Source organism: Xyrauchen texanus, chromosome 27, assembly GCF_025860055.1.
Source record: "Xyrauchen texanus isolate HMW12.3.18 chromosome 27, RBS_HiC_50CHRs, whole genome shotgun sequence".
Classification (NCBI taxonomy): Eukaryota; Metazoa; Chordata; class Actinopteri; order Cypriniformes; family Catostomidae; genus Xyrauchen; species Xyrauchen texanus.
Window position 1 is genome coordinate 12,569,621 of NC_068302.1, and position 24,902 is coordinate 12,594,522.

The following is a 24,902-nucleotide window of genomic DNA, read 5'->3' on the forward strand; positions in this document are numbered from 1 at the left end:
TATGTGGTGAGATATACAGTACTGTGCAAGTCTTAGGAACATAAGATGTTTCACAAAATCATTTGTTTTTTAGATGGTTATTTTATATTTTCTGCATTAGTGTGCCAATAGGAAATATACATTTTAGATTTCCAAACAGTCCTTTTGCAAATAGAGTAGAATAGAAGTAGAACAAGGAGTCCTGCAACAGATGGCAAGATCCCCACGGAGCCCGAACTCAACATCGTTTAGTCAGTGGTAAGTTCTCCAAGATGCTTGAAAAACCATGCACAAGTGTACCAGGGAGAATTAGTGCTGTTTACTGCACTTTGTATGCAGTAAATTGATAAATAAAAATTATACATGACATTATTTTTGAAAACACTCAGTTTACAAAATTTTTCACAACTGCTTAAAACTTTTGCACAGTATTATAGATAATTAATTGGCTGTTGTTGATGGCTTGATGTACAGTATAAGTCATGCCTACAAGTCGATGTTGGTTGCCAGGCGCAGACAAAGCACAGCTTCAGGGGGGAATGTCTCGAGGGCTAATTTCATTGGCCTCCAACCTCAATACACGCAGATTAGAGTAGTTGCTCGTGTCCACAACTCTGCAAAAACTGCTTAATGAAAATTCTGTAAAATATAGGCAAAGCAGTTAGTTATTGTCTAATCCGCATGCCAAGAGAAACAGTGCTGAAATGAATGGTTTGCATTAGAACAGTATGCAATCATTCCTATACTTACAAAGTCACAAACAACAACTGTATTTTAGAACAGCCATTTCAATGGTTCAAAGACCCAATTCAAAAGGTTTAGGCAATACACAAATGTGAGGCTACACATTTTTTTTTGTATACACATATTTTCACTTGTAGATGACTAAAGTTTTATGAGGTGGTTACCTTCATTTTTAAGGTATTTTGTAGATGCACTTATCCAAAGCAACTTACAAAATGTGCTTTAGGATCATACACAAGGGATGATCCTAAAGGATATATACTCAATAGATGTCAAGCATGTGATTGGTTGTCGGGACATTAAAAAAAAAATATTCTGGTTCAATACAAGTTAAGTTCAATCGAAAGCATTTGTAGCACAAAGTTGATTTAACACAAAAAATATATATAAAAAATAAATTACAGTGAGGCACTTATAATAGAAGTGAATGGGGGCCAATCTGTAAATGTTAAAATACTCACTGTTTCAAAAGTATAGCAACAAGATGTAAACAATATGTGTGTTAACATGATATTAGTGTGATAAAATCGTTTACTAACATTTTCTGTATAAAGATATAGCCAATTTTACAACTTTGTTACCATGACGATGTAGCTTAATGCTGTAAACCTTAAAACGTCTGTAAAAACAATGATTTAAACAAATTTACATCTCAAATAATACCGGTTTTAACAGAAGAATCAATGTAAGTGCTTTAATAAAATTATAAGCTTCACATTTCTGCCTTTAAACTATCCAAAAAGTGCCTCACTGTAACCAAAATGTTTTGCTATTGTTAAAGAAATAGTTGAAATGCATTTTTGTGGTAATCAACATTGTCACAAATGCTGTCGATTGAGCTTAACTTGTATTGAACCTGGAATATTCTTTTAATTCCATATTTTTATTTTCTAGATTTCACAATTTCTAATAAAAAGCTGCTTTAAAGCATTCCATTTGGACAAGCATACACATTCAGAAGATTTTTGAGTAAAAAAGACTAATTTGTTTATTTGCACAAGACAGACAGCAGTTCTGACATTATGTGTAACATTTTCTGGTGTTTTTCCTGTACCTTTGATCTTGTTGGCCTGCAGATAGAGGTTCTCTAGATTGGTGCTGATAGTGGGGATCCTCTCCAACTTGTTGAAGGACAAATCGAGTTCCACAAGTGTGCTGACATTGAAAGCATTGGCTGGAATTCCACCATTGGTGAGCTGGTTGTGCGACAGCCGTACAAAGCGCAGCTCAGGCCGGTGGCTTAGAAAGTCAGCAGGAATGCTGGATATTAGGTTGTACTCGAGGTAGAGTTGGGTTAGCTTTGGCGGCAGGCTTTCTGGAATCTTCTTCAATCGGTTTGCTCGCATGTCTAAAAGAGTTAAGGATAGTAGGCCCTCGAGTGCACTACCAAGGTTTTCAATAGCATTCATTTGGAGATGCAGGGCAGTCAGGTTGCTCATTCCCCTGAAGGAATGGGCTGGGACCACAGAGATATTGTTGTGATTCATATGTAGATCGCTTAGGGAGCGAGGTAAACCTTGTGGAACAAGACTCAGGTTGTTGTTGTGCAAAAAGAGGCGCTGTAGGTTTGGTAGCTTGGCAAAGACTTTGTCGCTAATCTTGTCAGAGCTCAGCTTATTTGAGTGGAGGCTGATCCAAGCCAAATTTGGGGCGCTGTCGAAAACTCCATTTGTGATGCTTGTGATATGGTTATTATGCAAGTAGACATACTTTATATGAGATGGTACAAATGGTACGTGATGTAGTTTGCGGTTGTTACAGTACATTGCATAGGGGTAGGCTGAAGGGCAGTTGCACTCCAAGGGGCAGTCCAGCACAGAAGGCTCATCTTCTGTTCTTAAGGAGGCATGATTGTAACTGTGACTTCTGCCATAACCATGACCATATGGCCGGTTGCGCAGGTAATTTAGCCAGGTCAAAGTGTTGGTTGATAGTGTCATGGATAAATCGATAAGCCTTGCCAACAACAAAAGTGCAATCCAGGCTCTCATTGTCACTAGAGAAAAAAGTTGTTGGTCAGGATACAAATATATGCATTGTAGAAGAATAGAAGCCTTTATTTTGGTCACACATTTTATATATATATATATATATATATAGTGAAATGTATTTGTTTTCACATATTGTGAAATACTGGGGTCAGAGTGTAGGGTCAACCATGATACAGCACCCCTGGAGCAGATAGGGTCAAGGACCTTGCTCTAGGTACCAACAGTGGCATCTTGGCAGTGCTGGGGCTTGAACCCCCAACCTTCTGGTCAGTAACCCAGAGCCTCAACCACTGAGCCACAAATTAAAATTTGTAAGCTAACCAGGAAGGATAATTCACCATGGGCACCCTCAGGAATTTCAAATAGGGATTTTTAAATTAAAATAAAAAAATATATATATTTAAAAAAAAAATCTGTGGTGAAAATTACTTGAAAATACTTTCACGTTTTGTTCTAGAATATAAATTACACAAAGTCATACCTCAAATGTAAATTTTTATGCTACTGTGTTTTAAAAAAATGCATGTTGCTAACCTGTTGCTAAATAAAGACTACAACAGACATCCATTTCATAAAGCAAGTAGTTCACATGTTGATGGAAGTTGTAGTCCTTAATTAGCATTGTTAAATACAGTAGCATTAAAAATAATGTTTGAGGTACGACTGTGTGTAATTTATGTTCTAGAACAAAATGTGAAAGTCTCATTTAACCACAGGCTTTAATTTACTCATAAATCTAAAACTCTAAAGCCATTATAAAAATTCAAAGGATGATCGAAACCCTTCTTGTTTTTTAGATTACAACCTAAACAGCCATATTTGTGTTTGTGTCAGATAGGAGCGCAACATTTCAAAATAAGAGTCCCCGGTGTATTTTCGGGCTTGTTTATAGTTACATTTTTTTGCTGATCATTATTGGGATTTTGGCTGTACAATAAACTGCATTTGGTATTTTATTCATTTTGGATGTGTGTTGCCTCTACTGTCTATCAATGCCCATCACAGAATTAGTTTTTAACATTAAATAAATCGATAAGCTGATTAAACGGTTAGCAACATTTTCCACCACCTTAGTTGATCCAATAATAGTCAACTTCTTATTAAAATACTTTATCAAATATTTATATGCATTTAGGATAGGTGAAGCATTGATAGTTTGATTTCCCTGAAAGGTTTAAACACTGGCTCTGTGGCACTGTTTGAGTATCCCAACCGGCCCAACACATAAACATATGTTCAACAAAAGTGAATTTGGGATGGCAGTATCTGTTTGTCCAACCAATGGAATACAGGGGGGGAGTGTTCAAGATACCTGTTTGAAAACAGTCGTTATGTCTGCCATTTTGTTTGGTGTCTCTAGAGGTTCAGAAATTACACACTTCACCTTTATGACACAGAGTTTATGTCTGCCTGACATAAGTTTCAATATATAAACTATCATTACAAGATCAGCATCATTATTTACATGCAGCATGTTTTCTATTCATTAGAACAAAGTTGTGGTTTAAACAGAGATCAGGCTATCATGCAAATTCTCTCAGGTCTGGGCAAGTACGCCACATGTAATTTGTTTCATTTGTTCAAAACCACAGAATGTTTATAGGGAAGGAAACTTCGGTAGAGAGATCGCGACAGCTTAACACTTGGAAGATATTAAAAGATAATATATTGATAACAAATCTTTGTTTGCATTCTTGTTTCAACAGGCATTATTTATTCATTTGGTTTGATTTGGGTAAAATGTAAAGGAACAGTTTCAGAATCATAAAGCCCTTGTTCTATTGCTGTGAAAGAAATGAATAGTACACTAAAGTTTTGCTCCTTAATTAATTGTTTCATTGTAAAAATTGATGGTAAGATGATAAATATGTACTCAAATTGTCAGGCACTTTTAAACTAATGTTGTTTTAGGAGGAGCTGCCTTTCAATTTGTTCAAGTTCTGGCAACAATTTTGCAACATTACCAATAGTGATGACATTATTATCCTTCATTTAAGTAATATCAGAGCAGACTGACTTTACGTGTAATTAAAGAACTGCCAATAAGAAAATTATTTATGCAATAATAAAAGCCCATTAAAGTCAAGTACATTTAAACTGTATGCATAGACAAACCTATACTTCTCTTATGAGCCGAGAAAACAAACCTTTCATCATAATTCTTAGACATTTATGATAAGCTTTCTGCTAAATAAGGATTAAGTACATACCTGTAGTTGAAGCGTCTGTGCCCTTCAATCTTTCTCTCTTTTGCTATGGATTGGCCATGTTTTCCAGATGCATGTAAGCATCAAGATAATGACATTAATTGAATCATTTCGTGACACAAATTATTTTGTGTTTCACAAACACAAACATGTCTTTGAATGCAATGCATATGTACTCAACATACTTGGAATTACATTATACAATTAATTTACATGCATACAAGTAAACACAATAACTGTATTTGTAACTTATATTGTCTCCTAAACCCACTTTTATTTATTAGATCTCACTCCAGTAGACTGATACAGCACAACCCAATGTCTACAATGTATAGCCTATACAGTGAACTGTGAATATGTGCCGTGTGTGTGTGAAGGCAAAACATCTGCAATTTAACAGCCTTGCTTCATAGATTCTGTCAGGACAGGACCCCTGCCATATCATTATCCCAACACAGGATGACTCTTTGTGTGTGTGTGTGTACACGAGTGTATGCTTTTATGGGGCATTTGACTTAGTATGATGGAGCATAATTGTCTGGATGTAATTTCAGTATTTAAATCAGAAGCAAGAGTGTATTTTAATGTGCATGACCTTCATCCTCAAAAAATCCTTTTGCATTTTTCTGATTACAATCATTGCCAATGTTTGCACACACTTTTGTCTATTCTGAAATATTTCCAAACTCACAATGATAGAAAGTACATTTTCTTTCTTTCAAAAACACTCCGAAGGAATAATAAAAAGTGCTTTTATAAGGAAAGTGATAAAATATCTGGATATTGCTTAAGTGTGAACTGGAAAAACTAACTGAAAAATAAAACAGGCAAACCATAAACATCAAAAGGTTGGAAACCCATTATGGTTTATTGTTTGCATTTTAAATGGCCTTAATGAATGGAAGGTCTGCTCTTACAGCTGTGCAAAGTGGTTTCCACAATATATAAAAAGAATGCTGAGATATTGAGATTTATATAACCGTATTTATTGGGTTTTCATAAAAGAGCATGCTGCTTTTAATGACGTCATGATTGCAGAATAAACATAATGGAGAAAACACCCACATGGAGACAATTAGAAATGTCTTCATTCATTCATGTGTCATAAGGGACTGTGTAACCATTAATAATTTCTGAGAGTTAATGCAAAATAATTAATACTTTATGGAAGTAATGCTTCACAACGAACCTTGTATAAGATTGTGATGTAATGTGTGAGGCTGACATGCTGGTGTCAGGAGCACAACCTCTCCCTCAACGTCAGTAAAACCAAGGAGCTTGTAGTGGACTTCAGGAAGAAAGACGGAGAACACAGCCCCATCACCATCAATGGAGCACCGGTAGAGAGTCAGCAGTTTCAAGTTCCTCTGTGTCCACATCACTGAAGAACTCACATGGTCTGTCCACACTGAGGCCGTTGTGAAGAAGGCTCACCAGCGCCTCTTCTTCCTGAGACGGCTGAGGAAGTTTGGAATGAACCAACACATCCTCACACGGTTCTACACCAGTACCGTAGAGAGCATCCTGACTGGCTGCATCACTGCCTGGTACGGCAATAGCACCGCCCACAACTGCAAAGCCCTGCAAAGGGTGGTGCGAACTGCCAGAAACATCATCGGAGGTGAGCTTCCCTCCCTCCAGGATATATATACCAGGCGGTGTGTGAAAAAAGCTTGGAGGATCATCAGAGACTCCAGCCACCCGAGTCATGGTCTGTTCTCACTGCTACCATCAGGCAGGCGGTATCGTAGCATCAGGACCCGCACCAGCCGACTACATGATAGCTTCTTCCCCAAGCAGTCAGACTTTTGAACAATTGATCTCCCATGATCAATAATTAGCACTGCACTTTATTAACCTATAATCTCACACTGGACTGTCAATATATTCTCCTCAATACAACTACTTATATATATATATATATATAATGTATACTCTTTACTTATTGTATTGTATATTCTGTATTCTATATTGTGTGTATTGTTTACTGTACATTGTATATAATTATTGTGTTGTGTAAGTATGTGTACATCTGATATGTAAATTGTGTTGTGTAAGTATGTTGTTTACTGTAATTGGTATATGTCTCGTCACTGTCATGACTGCTATGTTGCTCGGACCTGCACACAAGAATTTCACCTACTGTTGCACTTGTGTACATGGTAGTGTGACAATAAAGTGATTTGATTTGATTTTTGATTTGATATTAGTTGTTGATCAGTCAACCGTTTAGCAGGTTGCTAAAAATACACATCTTTAGGTACAGATGCACAGGTAGTTGTAATAACCTTCCAGGCATTATTGCCTGCCATACCTCCACCAGTGCCTTCATCCCAGCTGTGGGGTCATCAGCCGGGAGCCACCTATCTTCAATGTTTCACCCCTTTAATCCACCTGATGGTGGAGCAGCGGTCAGGGACATCTCCCTGCCACCTACTGCACCTGGAGACCAGATCGCCTCTAACACCTCTCATCCTTGCCTTCGCATCCAGACATCCTTCCATTAAGAATGACTTGCAACCAGGGTTCTATATGTCATAATACCTCAACAAGACCATACTCACCAGCACGTTGGTCGAGATGTGTACTCAGCACTGGATCCGTATCTTTCGGTAACCTACGCACAAGCCCTCACCACATATTACCCATTCATTCATATCATTGCTATTTTCCTAGCTGAAGTGGACCACAATTCTACATCCGGCCTCAAGTATGTAATGGCAACCTCAGTAGGAAATTTTAGCTGCTGGCCAAGGTTGACCAGCATTGACCAATCATTTCAAGGTGCCAAGATTGATCTGGCTTCCCTCCGTGCTGTGCCTTGTTTGGCACCTACCTTTTTAACAAAATCAACACCTGCCTTGGGGAGCATGGTTGCCTTTGTTTGCCTTCAATCTTTGCATCTCTTTTTGTAATTAACATTTTTTTTATTAAATCTTACAATAACAAAGGAAAGCAAAAACACACACACACACACACACACACACACACACACACACACACACACACACACACACACACACACACACACACACACACACACACATATATACATATAAACCCCCCCTCCCCAACCCTGCCCCCCCATAAAACAACCCTGTGGTCACACATAAGTAAATATATAGGGGAAATAAAAACACAAAAAATATACATATAATATTCATACTCAAAACTATACTACACTACTCTCTCCACGCTCCACCCGAAAGCACTCCAAAATCTCCAAATACCTGTCCCATTTCAGAACAAACAAATCCAAGTCACCCCGTCTTCCCAATGACACCTCCTCATAAGCCGCATCCTTCCCAATCTCCGTGAACCACTCCAGATATGGGGGTGTACCAGCTGACCTCCAACCCCTCAAAATAACCTGCCTTGCGATCCTCACACAGGCCAGAACCCAGTTCTCTATATGACCACCCCATCGCCCAGAACACAAAGTCTGGGCAAAACGAATGCCTACCACGTCAACGAGTGCCTACCACGTCACACAAAAAAATACTGAACCTTCAACTAGAATTTCTGGATCTCGACACACCACCAAAAAACATGGGCCATATCTCCATCCTCCAGTTGGCATCGCCAGCATGTGGGTGTGTATTAAAGACCAAGCCTATACAACCTAGAGGGGGTCCAATAAAATCTATGCAAAACTTTGAATTGCATAAGGCGCACTCTTGCATCACTAGATGCAGACTTAACCTTTTTAAGAATCTTAGCCCACACTCCCTCCTCCCATACCAAGTTGAAGTCTTTGTCCCATACTCTCTTGAGAGAAGTTAAAGCTCTGTCCCCCAGATTCTGAATTAACAGGGAGTAATACACTGATGCCTCATGACCTTTTCCAAAAGCAGTAATCACCTCTCCCAGAGTATCGGCTGCTTTAGGGGTGTGTGTGCTACTCCCAAATACAGTACCAAATGTTCAAATGATCTCAACACTCCACTTTCATATAGGTCACCGAGTGTAGTAACCCCCCTCACAATCCACTCTGACCAGCAGAAAGGGAACTTACCAATACACAGTCTTGGGTTGTGCCATATGCTCGAGGCAACATTTAAATAAATGTCCGATTTAAACATTCTGGACACTTTTGTCCATACCGAGTGTAAATGCGAAATAACGGGGTGTAACTTAACTTCTCCAATTAATTTGATAGAGAGGCTTTGGAATGGTGAAATAGGGGCAAGAACTTTCTGTTCAATAGCAAACCATTGACGGGCTCTCTCAGGTGAAAGTGACCAATGAGGCAAATGTCTGAGACTGAACGCATAGTAATAAAACAAAATCTTGCGTAGGCCTAGCCCACCTTTGTCAATCTTATTGAACTGCAATCAGGGACGCTTACCATTCCAAATTAAGGACTTCGCTATGCTATCAAATTGCTTGAAATAAGAGAGGGGGACATCTACAGGGAGAAGTTGTAGCAGGTAGTTTCATTTTAATAACATTAACCTTCCCAATCATCGATTAATTTAATGAAGCCCACCTGCCCACATCGCTCGAAAACCTTTTTATTAAAGGCTCAATATTAACACAACTAAATCACTCAAATTTGCTGGGAATAAAATCCCCAAATACTTAATGCCCTGTTTGGGCCACTAGAAGGCACTTGGCTGGAAAGGCATTACTGGACAGTACGCTGTCAGAGCCAAAGCTTCAGATTTAGATCAATTGACTTTGTATCCTGAGAATTTGGATAAGGAATTAATAATTCTGTGGAGGCAAGGCATGGATCTAGTAGGTTAAGAGACAAATAATAAAATCTAATCGGCATAAAGCAGAAGCTTATGTGTCACACTTCCCGCCATCACCCCTGGATAATCATCCTCTTTCTTATCACGGCTGCTAATGGTTCCAGGGCAAGACAGAACAATAATGGGGAAAGAGGGAAACCATGCCATGTGCCCCTAGTCAGTGTAAAAGCGACCGGAGACTGATCATTCGCTACTGAACACATGAAATTGATGAGACGCCTAATGTTGTCAGAAGAGCTGCGGCCCGAATAAACCCCACCTGATCTATATGTATAAGAGATGTCATAACTTTACTTGATCGGTTAGCCAACATTTTTGACAAAATTCTGACATCTAGCTGTGAAATTGGTTGATCAGCAAATTTCACTGAGGGAATGGAAGAAAAAGACTCTCTCTGCTTTATATGTCCCCCAGCTCAAAGTATGACTGTCTTGCCCTGAATAACCAAAACTCCACTTTCCGTGAAATCTTTTTATTATATCTTAGGAGGCGAGAACCGGCTTGACAATATAAATAATAGTTTAATGAAGAAATAAATGAAAAACACATGAACATAATCATTCTCTCTCTCTCTCGAACCATCATCACCCACCGCCTTTATCCCTCGCACGCCCCCATGAGGGCATGCGTTTTCTCTCTCTCTCTGAGGTGTGTAGAGCCCGGCCCTGCCCTCCTCCGCTCTACACACCTCAGAGAGAGAGGAGAGAAAAAAAAAAAACATACTCACTGGTTCTCTGATGCACATGGTCCCCGATCACTCCTCCGCCCCTGGCAGCGGCCCTACCACTCCAGGCAGTCGGGGGTCGTTTCCCTCCTCCTCTCGCAGACGGCGGTCCTCTCGACCCCTCCACATTTCTGGGGGACGGCAGGAAACTCCTCCGCCCCTGGCACTCCAGGCAATCGGGGAGTCCAGTCCCCACTCGCCTCGTGGACGGCAGCCATTTCCCGCATCCGATCGGTTGGGCTACTCCGTCCCCCGGATGACGGCAGCGGCGCCCCCCTGGGTGGACGGCAGTGTCAAGGACTCCGCGATGGGCATCCCTCCTCCTTCCCGGAATTCGGCACAATGTATAGCGGGTTAAGGGAAAGGAAGAGGCGAGAACCGGCTTGACAATATAAATAATAATTTAATGAAGAAATCAAAAGACACAAACACACACATAGGACGGACAGCTGCCCGTAAATGTTCTCTCTCTGTCGCACCACTGTCCGTGACCCGGCCACTCACTCCACCCTGTCACATATCTGTATTTCAAACGGGTACATTCAGACGATCAGATGACATTCGGCGCATCAGCTCTGGCTCTGCACTTTTAATATTTCCTTCCAACTCCACGAGTTCTCGTGCCTTGGATCTCTTGATGAATGAGGCATACTGTATGATCCGGCCCCTAAGAACTGCCTTAAGTGCCTACCAAGCCACGCCCACAGAAGATACTGAAGACCAGTTGGTCTCCATATAAAAATTGATTTCATTCTTTAACTTTAACTTTAAGTTGGAAATCAAGATTTTGCAAAAGGGATACATTAACACGCTGTGGCAGAGCGGAGGGCGGGGCCGGGTCGTGATTCCGCACACCTGGCCCCTAATCAGGCTAATTAGCCCTCAAGGGATAAAGGCCGACCGAAGATGGCAGAGCGACAGAGAGAGAGATTTACGGACAACTGTCCGACACCTGTGTGTGTGTGTGTTTGTCTTTTTGGTTGAAAAGCCAAGTTCTCGCCTCCTCCTTTCCATCAATCCCTTTACACGTACCAACTATATGATTTATTTTTCTCCATATGGGACAACACCTCTAAACTCACCTCTAAAGATGTTTCCAATTGAGCAATCAATAACAGATAAAATGAGCAACTTCGACATATATATAAAAAAATATTTTCTAGAGTAAATCTTATGTACTGATGAAAAAAATGTATAGTCCCTACCAGATGGTTCAAAAATTGCCAAATATCTGCAAGACCAAGATTTTTACACATCCTGTGAAGCGTCACTGTTGCTCGAGGGGGCTTACACACTTTTGCTTCACTATAATAAAGGACTGAGTCTCCTCCCAATGTTATATCATATGGGGTCCCAGCGGCTTGCAACATCTCTTCGAGATCAATAAAAAAGCCGTGATCATCAATGTTAAGTGCGTAAATGTTAGCCAAAACCAACCTTTGCGACATTAGAATTGTAAATGTTTATTTATCCATATAATGATTCCCCTGCTCTTACTTGAGCCAGCACTAGTGAAAACATGTCCACCCCATATCTTCCCAAAATGTTCAGCTTTCTGTGGGGAAAGATGTGTTTCTTGAAGAAACACTATATCACATTTCTTATGCTTAAGAAAATAAATAACCTTCCTTCTTTTTATGTTTGCCCCAACCCATTTACATTCCATGTGGAGAAAGATAACCCACTCATATTAACATTTGACATTGGGATATAATAGAAAAAAATGTATTGTGTGTCAAATATAAGATTATACAGACCACATTCCACATTATTGCAACAATCAAACCCCGAACTTCCCCCCGAACCAAACAAACAGAAAAAAAACCATGCACATTAACCCCGTGCACGACAGCGCCAACCGGCGTCAATCCCTCTAAACTCAAAAGATCCATGTACGCCTATGAGAGCCCCCACAATAACTTTGCCGTCGGATTGCTCAAGTCTGGTGTTTCTGCACAAATTTTGTAAGAAAACATTACTTAACAGAAAATAGTTTCTAAAACAAACTCCAGCCAATAGGCAGAGTAAACACAAAGAATGTGTAGATTTATTAACAGAACTGTCTCGAAGGTGTGATTCTCCACAAACCAAATCCCAGCCAATATAAAGCCGTTGAGTTTCTTCGGACAGACAAACAAGTGTTCAGTGAGCCGGCTGATTATGAGTGCAGCAGATGAAGTAATCACTCCAATGTCCCGCAAAATATTCCACAAATACTCCACAAAACAGGAGGGATAAGCACATGGTATGAACAGATTCATCCACAACTGTCTCAAAGCAGTGCCATTCCAGAAAACAGTTGTCCCTTGTATCATACTCAGAAAACATTCTCAATAATACATACTCAAAAAACAAGCCCTAAATAACTATATAAGAAGTTTGCCCATTTAGTCTACAAATATGACAACAACCTAAAATGAATGCATTTACTTGAATTTTTTTCTTGCAATTAATTTATAGCTAATTTCACCTTAAACATTTTTTTAGAACACTAAATCTGCCATTTAAAAATACAAATCACAATAAATAAAATACGCCACAAAACAATTCAATTTTGTTAAATGCCACATCTTTTTGTCATTTATCTGGCTCCATAAAAACCAAGAGTCACCTGTTTCTTTCAGACTTCATAGTGTCTTCATCTCTCCTGAAAGCATTTAGGGAGTACCAAGCTGTTCATTCCCCAGAGTCTTCCACGGCTCATTCCCCAGAGTCTTCCACGGCTCTGCATTCCACGGATTTTTGAAGCACAACTAGATGCTGTTAAAATAGATGTATTTAGATACTGCTCTCCCATGGTACTCAGTTATCTATGTTGCATTTCACAAGTTAATATGCAAATGTGTGCTTCCCTCTGACTCTCAAATGAGTAATATAGGTAATATTAGTCATCATTCATATAATTGCATACCTTTCAATCCATTATTAGGGAGGCCAGCAGGGGGTGCTCACCCTATGGTCTGTGTGGGTCCTAATTCCCCAGTGTAGTGACAGGGCCACTATACTGTAAAAAGGCACCGTCTATTGGATGAGATGTTAAACCGAGGTCCTGACTCTCTGTTAAAAATCCCAAATTCCCCCCATTGGTCCTTCTCAATCATGGCTTCCTAATAATCCCTATTGATTAATTTGCTCTATAACTCTCCTCTCTCCTCTCCACCAATAGCTAGTGTGTGGTGGGGATTCTGGTGCACTATGGCTGATGTTGCATCATCCAGGTGGATGCTGCACAATGGTTGTGGTTGAGGAGATCCCCCCTATTATATGTGAAGTGCTTTGAATGCCTAGAAAAGCACTATATAAATGTAAGGAATTATTATATTTTTGTCCTTTCCACCCATGCAGGAGGAAGCTCAGAGCAGATATCTTCACTGCCTTCCCTTTGCTGTCATTGGAGGATCTTTATGAGCGTGTCCCAAATAAAAAATAACACAATTTTGTGAAGATATATGCACATAAGGGAAATGCTGTTACTCTGTGCATGCTCCAAAAAAATGCCTTATTCTTTCAGATGGAGAAACAGCTATTCCCTACAGGTGGGTCTACTTAGCCTCAGTCTTGGTTGCAATTGCTAGTGGTTATTTAAATGCTATAGTATTATCTCATCACCTTGTATATTCTCAGTGTACATACTGTGGCGATATCCTGCCAAGCTTCCAGCATTCACCACATGGCCACCTGTCCTGCAGAAGTTAGCTGGTGGAGCAGGTCAGTTTATGTGGGATTTTTGTTAAAATGAATTTGTGTGTCTCAGAGAAAGTGTGTCGGACTGATTTCTCTCCTGCAGATCTCATGTTGTCAGGGGTTGTGGTGTCTGCCAGTGGCCTTCCTGAGGTAAATCAAGGAGATTTCTGTGCTGTCTGTCTTGTGGCAAACAGGTAGTACTACCCACCACATTTAACTTTTCCACATTAACTTTATATGATTGTTTATACTGTTTATTTATGCAAGTACTTACTAATAAATATTAACTACATATACCTTTACATGCTCTGTAACTGTTTTGTGCTTCTGCATGTAAATAGACGTTTTTATTTTTTAATAGTATATTACTTAATTTTAGAACATGTAATTTGTATAATAGTTACCATCCTACCTTTGAAATCCAAAAGAGGAACAGAACATGCAACTCAAAACACCACCAGCTGTAGTAGATTGAGTTACATCATGAACAACATTTTTACTGTGTGTTTGTGTGTGGAGTGTGCGCTGTCAGTCAATAATAAAAACAATAAATGTGATTAATCACATTGTTGTTCATAGTTAATCGTGATTAATCACAGATTTTGAGAGTGCTGAAATATGATTCTTATGTATACTTTTTTCCCTTTTCAAAATTATTTTATTTGCTTTTTAGAAAAGAAAACAAAACTATATTTAACAATCTAATGCTTTAAAAATTTTCCAAACAAAGCCTTCCACAGTATTAATATAGAAATGCACTAAAATAGCAACAATTCAAGTAACATTGAACGTTTCCCACAGTCTAAGTGGGAGTTTGACTAATTGAAAGATCTAGTCCCCACATAGGTTGAATATTCGTTGCAGTGGGCATGAAGTCTCAAACTCTCATCTTCCACAATATTACTCAGCTGGGTTATCTGTGGCTGTGGCTATCCACTTTGCTACAGCAATCATAAAGCCACGTTCATAATTTGCTGGTCATAATTCAGGATGTCAATGCCAGCATCAAGCGTCATTTTTAAATCCACATGAAAAGTGCTGCAGATGTTTTTGTGATTTGACTTTACGTGCTTCTGTGGTCATTATATTGCACATAACAGGGTAAAGTACTGAATTTCTATCAAGTTAGAATCAGATTTATTGCCAGGTATGCTTACACATGCAAGGAATTAGTCTTGGTGAAAGGAGATTCCAGAGCACAAACAATACAGCAACAAGACATAGACAATAATAAAAAATGATAAAAAATGTAATAAAAATAAATAAATACATTTTTTATAGAAAATAAAATATATATAGAATACACAATAAGACAGTATATATACATATATATACATGCACACACACACACACACACACACACACACACACACACACACATGTTGTGTTTCCATGTTTTATGGGGACTTTCCATAGACATAATGGTTTTTATACTGTACAAACTTTATATTTTATCCCCTAAACCTAACCCTACCCCTAAACCTAACCCTCACAGAAAACTTTCTGCATTTTTACATTTTCAAAAAACATAATTTAGTATGATTTATAAGCTGTTTTCCTCATGGGGACCGACAAAATGTCCCCACAAGGTCAAAAATTTCGGGTTTTACTATCCTTATGGGGACATTTGGTCCCCACAAAGTGATAAATACACGCTCACACACACACACACACACACACACACACACACACACACACACACACACACACACACACACACACACACACACACACACGTATACAGATGGACGTGGGAACAGAGATCTGGTGTAGTCAGCTGGTGGTGTCCCATCTGGACTTGTTTTGTACAACGAAGAGTTCCTTTCTCCATAATTTTATCACTGACACAGCTGTTGTGTGTGTGTGTGTGTTGTGTGTCAGTGTAATGAGTGCTTGGGGACAAAGGTTCTGCCCTTCCGACCAGTTTATGATGGTTAATACTTTATTAACGGTAAATACATTAATCACTATTAAGAAAAATGTATGTGTTAAACTTTACTGCATGCTTTACGCGTTAATTTCGACAGCTCTAATTTAAACATTTTATGTATACATGTTAAAAATCACAGATGTGTTAGAGCTCAATGTTGAGTTATGGTGCTCATGGGCAACATGAGTATGAGTCAATTTTGCATTTAGCTTTTTCTGAAAATGTACTGTGTTCTCTCTGCTCAAAGTTAAAATATTCCAAAATAAAAAATCATTTTAGGTGGAAAAATGATCAGTTTTTCCAAACAAAGAATTGTTATTTTTCTGTTGTACATTTTATGTAAGTGACAATTTTGCTTTTTAATTTTAATTTGTATTTTCTTTTTAATTGTGTAGGTGATGTAGCTTTTTCTTTAACTGAATGTATTCAGTAACAGTGCTCAATATGTGTAACATCTTGTAGCTGGCAATGGCAATGACGAAGACTTTGACGATGGAGTGACAAACCCAAGTGCAGTTTATTTGCTATAGTGAAATCCAGCAAACCATAACTCCAAACATGAACAAAAAATGAACTTGACAAAACTTCACTTGAACAAAACATAAACATGAACTTAACTTGATTAAACATGAGCGCTGGGGATATGCGAAAACAACTGCATTTCATTGGCCCTGTACCTGTACTCTGCACAATGACAATAAAGTTGAATCTTAATCTTAACTTGACACAACAAGGCGAAGCCCGTGGGGCTTGGCTGTGACATGACATGGAGCAGTCTGGGGCATTGCTGTCGTGAACATGGGCAGAGACTTGGAAACGACCTCCGTGGTCATGAACATGGGCAGAGACTTGGAAACGACCACTGTGGTCAGGGGCAAGGACTGAGACTCAGGAATGACTTCTGTGGTTGTGGGTGTGAACAGAGTCTCAGGAGAGACCTCTGTGGTCGTGGGCATGGACAGAGTCTCGGGAACAACCTCTGTAGTCATGAACACAGGCTGAGACTCAGAGACAAAATCCCTTCTCCTCCTCCTCCTCCTCTGTTGGCAGGGCAGGCTCAAGGAGGAGATGGGCTCATTAATTCTGAACTGAAAAAAGTCCTTGAGGGTGAGCTCATTAAAAGCCACCTGACAGGCTAGGGCACAAAAGTCCTCAACATAGTCCTCCAGGGGATGACTCCCCTGACAGAGGCTCAGAAGCTGAACTACTGGGTCCATTGTGAGGTCTAGTATTCTGTAACATCTTGTAGCTGGCAATCAGAGCCGGATTATCCATAAGGGCACTTGGGCCAGTGCCCAGGGGCACCAACCATTCACAACCACTTGGGGGCACCACATGACACAAGCTTTAAAAATATTTTTCGTAAATTGTTATATTATTAACTTGAAATTCTTGAAAGACCATACATAACTTGTTTATGAACACTAATTTAACAATAATAATAATAATAAGAAGAAATTATAAATAAATGAAGATTACATGACCACTATCACTCCCCCAATCTGTCAGAGTTGAGTTGGTCCACAACAAGTACGCATAAATGTGTCAATTTTTTAACGGCTACAGAAAATGAATCAAAATCCAAAATGGACAGACGGCAATTGAGTGGTTTCAGCAAAAGAAGATTAAAGAAAGAGAAGGATGCTAGACGTTTAGCTACAATAAAAAATGTTCCAGGGATCGACAATTTTTTGTTAGATCACTAGTTTTTGGGAGAACACTGGAATTGCAGACACCAGCAGCACTAAGTCTGACACCGCCGGCTCTGCTAGCGGGGAGATGCAGCAGCTGCTAATGTTAGTCAGGGCGTCGGCGATGACCGCCAGGCGAATGAGGATATTCTCCTTGTCCTTGGGGAGACAGGAGCGAGGAAGACTCGGGTGAGGAAGAGGACATTAATGAAGGTAAATATTAGGGGTGGGACGGTACATGTAAGTTATTCAGTATTGAACTGAAACGGTACGGGCACGCCTCGGTGCACGAATTTACACGGAGAATACACGGTATAAAAATAAATAAAACTAAATAGCGATACATATCGCTCTATTTCGCATAATGAACAGTCTGATCAAGATTGCAATGCTGGAGTGTGTGTGTGTGTGTGTGTGTGTGTGTTTGTGTGTGCGCGCACGCGATCAAACTGTGTGTGTGTGAGAGAGACACTGATCTATTATAGAATGTCATTATATAGATCAGTGGAGAGAGCGAGAGAGAGAGGCGCGGGTGCAATCGAACTGTGTGTGTGCGTGTGTGTGAGAGAGAGAGAGCCGTGGTCGTGATCGAACTGTGTGTGTGTGTGACGTGAGAGAGAGCGAGCCGTGGGCGCGATCAAACATAAAAACATACTCCATCATTTTGTTCATACAGGACATCATTCAAACTGCAGAGTGTTTACTTATATTCGTGTACACTCGCAATAATACACAACAAAGTGCTTTTGTCACACTCTAAACTTTTGTCAAACTGTAACCTACAACTGTCACCCAACAAAAACACACACACACACACAAATCTGTTTATTTTTAAGTTACACATTCTACATTGATTAAAAATCAAATGTGTTTTAATGGTAGTATTAATAAATTTAGACATTTGAATATAGTGCTCACTGCTCATATGCCTACATGTATGTAGTTGGACAAGTTAGGAAATTACAAGTTAGGAAATTACAATGTCTGATTGGGGGGGGGCTTTTGACGTATAGTGCCCAGGGGCACCACACTGTCTTGATACGGCCCTGCTGGCAATGGCAATGACGAAGACTTTGACGATGGAGTGATGAACCCAAGTGCAGTTTATTTACAATAGTTAAATCCAACAAACCATAACTCCAAACATGAACAAATCATGAACTTGACTAAACTTCACTTGAACAAAACATAAACATGAACTTGACTTGATTAAACATGACTAGACTATAAACTTATGCTACACCAACAATACTAGAATGAATAACAAAATAATCAAACAATGAACCAATGAAAAAAAGACACATGAACATGGAGGGAAACATGAAATAAAATGCCTGCTGGTAATTTTCCTTACTATAATTACCATTAAACTTAGTGATTCTCTTATATACAGATCAGCCACAACATTAAAGCCACCTGCCTAATATTGTGTAGGTCCTCCTAGTTCAGCAAAAACGGCACCAACCTGCATCTCTGAATAGCATTCTGAGATGATATTTTTCTCACCACAATTTTACAGTGTGGTTATCTGAGTTACCGTAGTCTTTGTCGAACCAGTCTGGCCATTCTCCATTGACCTCTCTCATCAACAAGGCATTTCCATCTCAGAATTGCCGCTCACTGGATGTTTTTGGTTTTTGGCACCATTCTGTGAATATTCTAGAGAATATTGTGTGTAAAAATCCCAGGAGGATCAGCATTTACAGAAATACTCAAACCAGCCCATCTGGCACCAACAATCATCCATGCAATTATCTAATCAGCCAATCGTGTGGCAGTAGTGCATACAATCATGCAGATATGGGTCAAGAGCTTCAGTTAATGTTCACATCAACCATCAGAAAGGGGAAACATTTTATCTCTGTGATCTGGACCATGGCATGATTGTTGGGGCCAGACAGGCTGGTTTGAGTATTTCTGTAACTGCTGATCTCTTGGGAGTTTTACAATTCAGAGGGATTATGAATTATTTGAATTATTAATTAAAATAATAATAAATAATACATTCATATGTTGTAACTGGTCAAGTTTGAAATGTGATTTTGTCATTACCTAAAGAAATTCTTTAATAATTTCAAGATCTCACCATTTTGTTTCCGCAGTCCTCGAGGAAGACAGCTTGATATCAAGAAATCGAGGAACACACCTTGAGTTTAGCGCACACTACACAACTCAATCTCATCTCCTTTGGTCGACTAGCCTTTGAAATATAGAGAGAGCACAAGAGGAGAGCAGTGTGAAGGAAATAATATGAAAATGACATTTTAAGACTTTCTTTTTTCCCCTGTTCTGTGCATATCAGTGCAAAAAGTGCCCATGCCTTTTATTTTTTTTATTTTATTTTTTATAAACTGTTACTCCTTTGCTCCAGTCAGGGATAAATGGTTTTGTAGTTGATGCCTCCAGTCTTGGCTTTACATACTGTGTTCTTTCAGTCCATTCAGTGGGTCTCAACTTCTCTCTCTCTCTTTCAAACTTTTCCAGCTCTCTAAGTTTCTGCAGTGCATGCAGAGAGATCACAGTCTAGTTCAGGTGGAGGAGTTGAGTATTGGTGTGGAGAGCATTGTGGAAGATGACTGGAAGAACCCAAAGTATGCAGTGCTCTCCTTGAGTCACACCATTTAACTATTCACCTCATTCATAACATTTATTTCATATTGCATATAATTTCTATTTGAACAATTCCAATTTTCAAAACATGTAATAGTAAAAAAAAAAATATATATATATATATTTTTGTTGCTGTTTGTTGTAACCAAGTTATCAATACAGTCTTAACCAAGTGTTTTTATAGCTCTCATACTTAATGCTTTTTTTCTAGGTTAAGTTCTTTCAGCAGGTAACAACACCAAGACAATAAGACAATTAGCTGCATGTAGGAGTATTCATTGGAGGCTTTTCAATAACTGTAATGCCAGGGTGTTACTGTGTGGATGCTAAGGGGTTCTGAGTGGTTGCTTACTGTAGCCGAAATCAAATGTGCCCACCCCCAAGTCTTGATGATATTCTGATATGGCACAGGACAGGTTGCTTCTACAATGTCTATAGGATTTTTTCACGTTTTATTGTATGCTATGTGAAAATTAGACCCAACTGCTAGTCTAATTGCTTAAAGTAACAGCACACCTCACCTTAATTAGCCACACTCTTTGAATTGTCATTAATGTCCGTTACACGCAATGTTTTTGCATTGCTCTGTTACTTTACTCACCCCTACAACATTGCTACACATATCTTCTTATGACATACCATCAAATGCAAGTACACAGTATTGTGTAGAATATAAAAAAGAGTGAAGAGTTTGTGTACTCTATTTTTTTTTATTTTATTGAAAGTATTTGTAGTATGACTATACACATACCTCAACAGCAGCCGGAATGCACTGATTTATTCAAACTTTGGCATGATGGAAGTCTGAAACAGTCCCTTGAGCACTAATTTGCAATTCTGATCTAACCAATTTTACAAATCATTCCTCTTTCCTTTGACTGTAATCTCTTACAAAGATATACAGCCAAGTATCTTTTGAAGAAATGTCAAAAGCAGTGAATTACAGCTTTAAGGAATGTGGGCCAGGTCACCTTTTTTGGAAAATGTATGTGCTTTAAGTGTCATACCACTGAGAATATAATTATTATTTTTAAAAGCTACTTTTTGGGTTATAGTGTGTGCAATATATTAGTTTTTCAAAATCTAGATATGTTTGGGTGTATATGTGTTGCAAAAATAATAATAATAATAATAATAAAGATGGATAAAACTAACAGCATTGTTAAAGCCCCTTCTGAAAATTAAATATAGTAATCATGACTGTAGTTACCATGGTTAATTTTGTGGTTGTTATAGATTTACTATAAATACCATGGTCAAACTATGGTAACAGTAGTAAAACCATGGGTCATTATTTAATGGGGCATCATTTAAACAAACGTTAGTACGTATTCTAAATGACCATCAATTTGAACTGGGTTTGACAACATGGGTTTGTAAAGTAATTTCAAATAAATCACATTTCTGTACTCAAACCCTCCAAATATTGGCCGCATTCACTTTCATTGTAAGTGCCTCACAGTAACACAGATTTGTGCCTTTTTTGAAAGAAAATGACAGAAAAGTCGAAATTCACTTTTGCAGTAATCAACATTATGCCACAAATGCTGTCGATTGAGCTTAACTTGTATTGAACATGGAACATTCCTTTAATGCGGCACTGGCCATGACATCAAAATCTCACTCCAGCCTGGTTTCCCAAGTTGGAAACCCTGGTCTAGAGCTGTCAGAGAGACCAGTGAGATTTCTTACAACACTCATTTAATTAAAATATTACAGGGAGTAGTAAACATTTTTGCATACCTATCCATGAACCATCTAATTGAACCAGCAATTGAATCCAATACTTACAGCACCTTTAACATGATAAAATACTTTAAATGAGGATTTTATTTAATATCTGCTAAAAAGAACATGTTGTCAAATGCAGTGTTAGCATATCAAAACAAACAGATGATAGCATCAAACAAAACATGGGAAAATATTCAACTACAATAAAAGATGCAAAAATACATTACTAAACAGTATGAAGCATTCAAGGTTTTTCATAAAGTTTGAAAGTTTTTCAACTAGTTATACTACAGTATATTAGTGTTTTTAAATCCATTCCTGGAGTACCAGTAAATACACATTTTGGATGTCTTATCATTATTTGACACTCAATTCAGATCATGGAGCACTTTACTAATTACAGTAGCTAATCAGTAGAATCAGGTGTGTAAGATGGAGGCATCCAAAATGTGTAGTGTTACTCCAGGAAAGGATTGAGAAATGTACTGTACTAAACTCAGCAAAAAAGAAACGTCCCTTTTTCAGGACACTTGATTGTAAAGGGTTTAAACAATGTTTTCCATGCTTGTTCAATGAACCATAAACAATTAATGAACATGCAGCTGTGGAACGGTCGTTAAGACACTAACAGCTTACAGACGGTTGGCAATTAAGGTCACAGTTATAAACATTTAGGACACTAAAGAGACCTTTCTACTGACTCTAAAAAACACCAAAATAAAGATGCCCAGGGTCTCTGCTCATCTGCGTGAACGTGCCTTAGGCATGCTACATGGAGGTATGAGGACTGCAGATGTGGCCAGGGCAATAAATTGCAATGTCCGTACTGTGAGACAGTGCTACAGGGAGCTTGTTGTCACTGCAGGCAATCTCAACGCTGTGCGTTACAGGGAAGACATCCTCCTCCCTCATGTGGTACCCTTCATGCAGTCTCATCCTGACATGACCCTCCAGCATGACAATGCCACCAGCCATACTGCTCGTCCTGTGCGTGATTTCCTGCAAGACAGGAATGTCAGTGTTCTGCCATGGCCAGTGAAGAGCCCAGATTTCAATCCCATTGAGCACTTCTGGGACCTGTTGGCACTCCTGGGACCTGTTGGAGGGTGAGATCTAGGGCCATTCCCCCCAGAAATGTCCGGGAACTTGCAAATGCCTTGGTGGAAGAGTGGGGTAACATCTCACAGCAAGAACTGGCAAATCTAGTGCAGTCCATGAGGAGATGCACTGCAATACTTAATGCAGCTGTTGGCCAAAGCAGATACTTACTGTTACTTTTGAATATATTCAAATCCAGCCTGTACCATGACCCGATACCATTCTATGGATATGTATACAAATAATAATTCAAATAATAACGACCACTGAGTCAAAGGTAACATGCTAGAATGTGATGAATCTGATTATCTACCAAAGGTTGTCTAAGGTAAACTTTTCTAGCACATCTCGTCAAAACCCTAGTGAAAGTGGCAAGTCTTTCTGTGGCATGTGCTCTCAGAAACATCTACTGTAGGCTTTCAGAAATGTCAGTCAAAATGCATTGTGTCTTATGTATATTCCAATTTCCAATAAAAGATAACAAACATTATAACTTGTGTCAAACACTTCATAAATGTTGTATTTATATTTAAATGGTGTGGGTGTGGGGACATGGTCATGTGTCGGTCTGCGGGGAAGAGAGTGCGGTAACGCTTGTCACCTGGTTCATAATTAACCCTTACATCTGTCTCTTGTTATATTGATGTGGAGGGAGACATAAAAGGCACACCGAGTATCCAGAGAGAGAGAGAGAGAGAGAGAGAGAGAGAGAGAGAGAGATGGATGCCATTTTTTAATGCCATTAAAAAATCTATCCAATTTGAAATACCAATTAGAATCTGGCTCAAAATATTCCAATCAGTCATAGAACCTATTGCACTAAATGACAGTGAAGTTTGGGGTTCTCTCCTAAATCACGAATTTGACAAATGGGACAAAAATCCGATTGAAGCCCTGCATACAGAGTTTTGTAAAAGCATTCTTAGGGTACAGAGAAACACACCTAATAATGCATGGCAGAATTAGGCCAATACCCTCTATTAATCCACATTGAGAAAAGAGCCATTACATTTTGGAAACATCTAAAACTGAGTGACCTTTTTAAAGCCCTTAAAAACCATGAAGTGAATGCTGAGAAGAGTCCCATCATTCAGCTGGTCCTGAGGCTCCACAATCAGACTAACACGACTAACAATAATCAGCCCCAGGACACGGACACCCTCATCCACACAATCTGGCCCAAACAAATGATTACAAGAGATTACACAACAGCAGAATACCTGAGTAGTCAGAGACCACAAACTGAGGAAACACATGACGAGGTACAGACTGAGCGACCACAGCCTGGCGATAGAGAAGGGCAGATACAGACAGAGCTGGATGCCCAAAGAGAGCAGGTTATGCCCATACTGTTGCCAAGGACAAATAGAAACAGAACTACACTGTTTATTTTATTTATTTATTTTTCCCTGTTTTTCCACACTTGTTCAATACAGAATTTGTTCTACTTTATTAATTTTTTATTTTTCATGCTCATATAAATGCTTTGGCAATACAATGTACAATTTGTCATGCCAATAAAGCTAATTTGAACTGAATAGAGAGAGAGAGAGAGAGAGAGAGAGAGAGAGAGAGAGAGAGAGAGAGAGTGAGTGAGTGAGTGAGTGAGTGAGACCTACAAGCCGATAGTGCTTTCCTTTGCTTATTCCTTATTTTGATTCCAATGGTTACCGTCGATGTGTGTGTGTGTGTGTGTGTGTGTATGAACCAGGTGAGAAGCCTTACCGCTCTCTCTCTCCCGCAGACCGACACGTGA

The 24,902-nt window shown here is 39.1% G+C and overlaps 1 protein-coding gene across 1 annotated transcript; it reads right to left on the reverse strand.

Moving 5' to 3' along the window:
* Positions 1 to 508: 508 nt before the first annotated feature.
* Positions 509 to 2,714, reverse strand: LOC127620900 (fibromodulin-like). The gene is made up of 2 exons (XM_052094245.1): positions 1,778 to 2,714; positions 509 to 618 (listed from the first exon to the last, which is right to left on the reverse strand). Exons 1-2 carry the CDS (start codon positions 2,712 to 2,714, stop codon positions 509 to 511), a joined length of 1,047 nt encoding a protein of 348 aa, XP_051950205.1.
* Between the last annotated feature and the right edge of the window lie 22,188 nt (positions 2,715 to 24,902).

Excerpts from the sequence above, each read along its gene's own strand:
- LOC127620900 (XM_052094245.1), bottom strand. The coding sequence starts at position 2,714 with ATGAGAGCCTGGATTGCACTTTTGTTGTTGGCAAGGCTTATCGATTTA. Across the intron at positions 619-1,777 it reads GCAGGCCAACAAGATCAAAG|AATTTTCATTAAGCAGTTTT; the intron begins GTACAGGAAAAA and ends TATATTTTACAG.